The 4272-nt window shown below is 36.8% G+C and overlaps 1 protein-coding gene across 1 annotated transcript; it reads left to right on the forward strand.

Moving 5' to 3' along the window:
* Nucleotides 1–1401: 1401 nt before the first annotated feature.
* On the forward strand, nucleotides 1402–3094 carry LOC107845530 (phenolic glucoside malonyltransferase 1). Its single transcript, XM_016689898.2, has one exon. It carries the CDS (start codon nucleotides 1592–1594, stop codon nucleotides 2948–2950), a length of 1359 nt encoding a protein of 452 aa, XP_016545384.2. The 5' UTR covers nucleotides 1402–1591; the 3' UTR covers nucleotides 2951–3094.
* The last annotated feature ends 1178 nt before the right edge of the window (nucleotides 3095–4272 follow it).

Raw genomic sequence — 4272 nt, forward strand, 5'->3', positions numbered from 1 at the left:
TGTTGATAAATGTTGAAAATATTCATATAACGAAAGAGTGCGTGATTTTGGCAAAACCACATGACCACCATATGTTTGAAGGATTCTTGCATAGTTTTGACTTATATTTCGGAACATGAAATCTCTTAAACTATTTGCATGTTTGGATGGTCTGAATTGAGTTTTCTTGAAAGAATCATGCATGTTACAATATGGCTCAAAATTAGGACTTGCAAGTCTTGGTGTGACGATGCCAACTCAGTTAAAGCCATAGTAATTCAGAGCAAAATAGAACACATGTTTGAAATCAGATTTTCAGATGTTGAAACTAAAAATATGAATGATTCAGAACAGGATAAAATTGGACATAAAGAGAGCTTAGGTGGTTCCCCGAAGAAGACATGAGTTCAGATAACTCATTGCCCAAGCCACAATTTACTGATCCGGGTATATTATTATACACTAGCCTAGTGCCCTGTGTCTTATGAAACTCAGACACTCCAACCCTTGTGGCACACTTGGGTTGGGGGCTTCCCAATGGCGAATTCCATATAGCCTGTGGAATATCAGACTTGTAAGGGAGTGCCACCTAACTTAGAAGTAATGCAAAGATCAGAAACGGTATTGTCAAGAATGGTTTATGATTTTCAGAAAAGTGCCCATGTGTTTTGAAACTATTTTATGCATGATGTTTTGTAACCCATTCTCAACTATTTTATATTTATGCAAACTTATTATTTTGGATTTTTCGCGTACTAGTACATCTGTATTGACCCCCTCCCCCTACCTCTCAGGTTCTGAGGCTTAGTCTAGGGGTCCAGATAAGCAGTAGATTTCATCAGACAGAGTTGCAGTGTTCAGTTGGTGAGCCTTCTATATTTCAGAAGGCCTGTTTACTTTCCAACGATTACTATTAGTTATGGTTTTGGTCTACTGGGGGCCTTGTCCCTGTTTTTAGATTGTGTTAATGATCATGTAGTAGAGATTTCGCAAACGGTTTGCAGATGTTGTTAGATGGTTTTGGATTTCATTCTCCATTGCTAACTTTATATCAGATTTATGACCATGATTCCGTTTGTAATAATTTCCGCATTTTCTTCTCTGTGTATGAATGGTGTATATGATTTCAAGTTAGAAGTGTGTCCAGGCCTTCATGGTTTGGGATGCTCGTCATGCCAGGGCCTCGGTTCGGTTCGTGACAATCATGCTCATCCTCAATTATCATGTTGTGCAGTATAATACACTTAGTCATTATTGCAAGTGACACTTCTTTTTACTAAATTATTATTGTAATTTTTTATATTATTATGTTATATATTGTATTTTTAACAATTTTATCTTGTATTAGATGTTTCGTGTTCTAATTTATTACTTGTTTTGTGCGTCCACTTATAGAACTAACTTTTCGATTAGTTCTATTCTTCAAGGGGACCAACGTCTTTCTCCTCCACAATCTACACCTAGTCACTCCTTAGGTTGATGTTACAATCTTTAAATTGAGTAATAAATGACTAGTAGGGCTTCAAATTACAAATATTTATAAAGAAAGTAGCAACCACATGTTCTATCTATTGGTTGATTAGTCAAATGTGTCTCTCTAAACCAAACGTCTATGGCTAAGGTTATTCAGCAATGTCAAGTTGCGCCACCTCCCGGTGGTGCAGCCGAGTTGACACTCCCTCTTACCTATTTTGATCTTTCGTGGTTAATCTTCGGCCGCAACAGGCTGATTTTATTCTACAAGCTCCCTATTTCCAAATCAGATTTTGTCCAAACTATTATACGTCATCTTAAAGATTCACTCTCCCTCGCTCTCAAACACTATGCACCCTTAGCTGGAAACCTTGTTTGTCCAATAGATTCGAGTGGTCATCCTGAGTTGCGTTATGTGCCTGGTGATTCTGTGTCTGTTACCTTTTCTGAGACTAATATGGATTTCAATTATCTCATTGGTAACCATTCCCGAAATGCTAAGGATTTTTATCCCTTGATTCCTCAATTGGCGGAACCTAAAGATGCACCCGGGGTCATACTAGCCCCGTTGTTAGCCATTAAAGTGACACTTTTTCCAAATCTTGGCATATCCATCGGTTTCAGTAACCATCATGCCGCTTGTGATGGAAACACCATAGTAAGATTCACGAGAGCATGGGCTTTACTCAACAAATTCGATGGGGATGAACAATCTATAGCGAATGAGTTCATTCCATTCTATGGTAGGTCCGCAATAAAAGACCCTTATGAACAAGGGACTACTATGTGGAATATAATAAAGACATTTAAGCCGGAGATGCGTGACATAGTTGTGATTCCTGTTGATAAAGTTCGAGCTACATTTATTGTAGGACATGATAAAATCGCGAAGCTCAAGAACTTAGTTTTGTCAAGACGACCAAGCCTAGAACATGTGACATCTTTCTCAGTAACATGTGCTTATGTATGGACTTGCTATGTAAAATCAAAGGCCACGGTTTGGGAAGAGAAAGACAAGAATGTACTGGAGTTCTTCACATGTGCAGTGGATTATAGAGCGCGACTTAATCCACCACTTCCTCAATCTTATTTTGGGAATTGCATAATAGGGTACAATTCAGAAACAACACATATTAACTTAATTGGTGAGGAAGGCTTTACAATTGCTGCGGAATTAATTGGAAAAACCATTCAAAAACGGGTGAAGGATGAGGAATGGCTCCACAGTGGTAACTGGTTTAAAAGTTTTGATACCGTAGACTTCAAACGAGCGTTTGGACTTGCTGGATCTCCAAAGTTTGATTTATATGCTACTGATTTTGGTTGGGGTAAACCAGCCAAGTTAGAGTCCATTTCTATTGAAAGTGGAGAAGGCGGTGTAATGTCCCTCAGCAAGTCTAGGGACTCAGATGGAGACTTAGAGATTGGCTTGTCTTTGTCGAAAGCTCAAATGAATGCATTTGCTACTATATTCAGCCATGGACTGGGGTTTCTGTAGTAACCTAAGCTTGTTTGGATGGTTTTTACCAATTGTATTGTGTTGTTAGTTATTTGTTGGAGTTCTTTCTTTCTTTAGCTCTTAGTATAAGAGTGTAACATCTTTGTGGATGCTACATGTTAGTTATTTACCCACTTTTTCCAAGCTCTGACTAAGTCCAGCTCATTTAGCCAGCCCAATGCATTTTGTCCATCATAAACATTTCTAGAGGTCAAACACTATTGCCTGGTCAAATCTTATATGCCTTAACCTCGGTAAACCGTAATCTCAAGCTTGTTTCTATTGAGGTTGTTGTGTATAATTAAAAACGGTAACATATTTTATGTGATTAACTTATCAATTTAATATACGCTTGAGAACATGTACAAAAATATTAGTCAAATTGAAAATGTCTAATAAAAAACATTTTACATGTGTTTCAATTTAAATGAAATTTATTAGAAAATTTAAAGACATTCAAACACGGCAGTTTTTTATGTGGCTCTGGATGGCCGCAATGCAAAATCAGCCACATAGCCTATCCATGATGCATCGAGGCAGCAGTTCAAATTAGAACCACACACATTTACTGCCATGTGGTCGATAAGATATAATAGGATGGATTGAGACATTTAGATTCACGTGAACTCGGTGACTTATTTATGAACTTCAAAATAATATGAATGAGATTACAAAATCTATTGGTAAGATATTTAGAAATATTTAATTATGTTATATTGTTTTTCAGGTTGGTTAAAAGAATTTATATTTTTCAATGAGAACTTCAATTATAAGTTTAAAGAACTTATAAACAACCACAAGGATCTCAAACTATTTACTAGAAAATAGCTAAACCAAACATCTAAAAAAACATGAAGATAGAAAGATTCAAGTCTACTGAATTCACGGTGTGTCCTTAAGGAAATTATTTCCCTTAAGTACTTGAGGTTATGAAATATACCCTCCCAAGATAAAATGAATCATATCAAAAGAATAGCGATACCTAAAATTCTATCGAACTATGAATGCACTCAATAATTTACAGATCACGTTTGAGTTTATATAAAGATGGCAAGTTTATAACTTCAAATTTTTGTGTCAATACCTGATGAAGAATCAGGTGTTTATAGCCAAAAGATGTTCCTTTTGAAAAGAAACAATGGTTCGTGAAATTTGCAACTCTTTCAAATGTCGGGAGTACGACATCTGGACCCTACATCCAACTGCACATCGTGACATGCGTCCGTATTTTAGCCATTGCACAAAACAATGTGTTTTGGATGACTTGTGTTGGCACATGTGATAGAATCTATGTCAGCAGATGGCCAAGTGCGTCAGTTCCT

This window comes from Capsicum annuum, unplaced genomic scaffold (assembly GCF_002878395.1).
Source record: "Capsicum annuum cultivar UCD-10X-F1 unplaced genomic scaffold, UCD10Xv1.1 ctg4978, whole genome shotgun sequence".
In the NCBI taxonomy this organism is placed as follows: domain Eukaryota; kingdom Viridiplantae; phylum Streptophyta; class Magnoliopsida; order Solanales; family Solanaceae; genus Capsicum; species Capsicum annuum.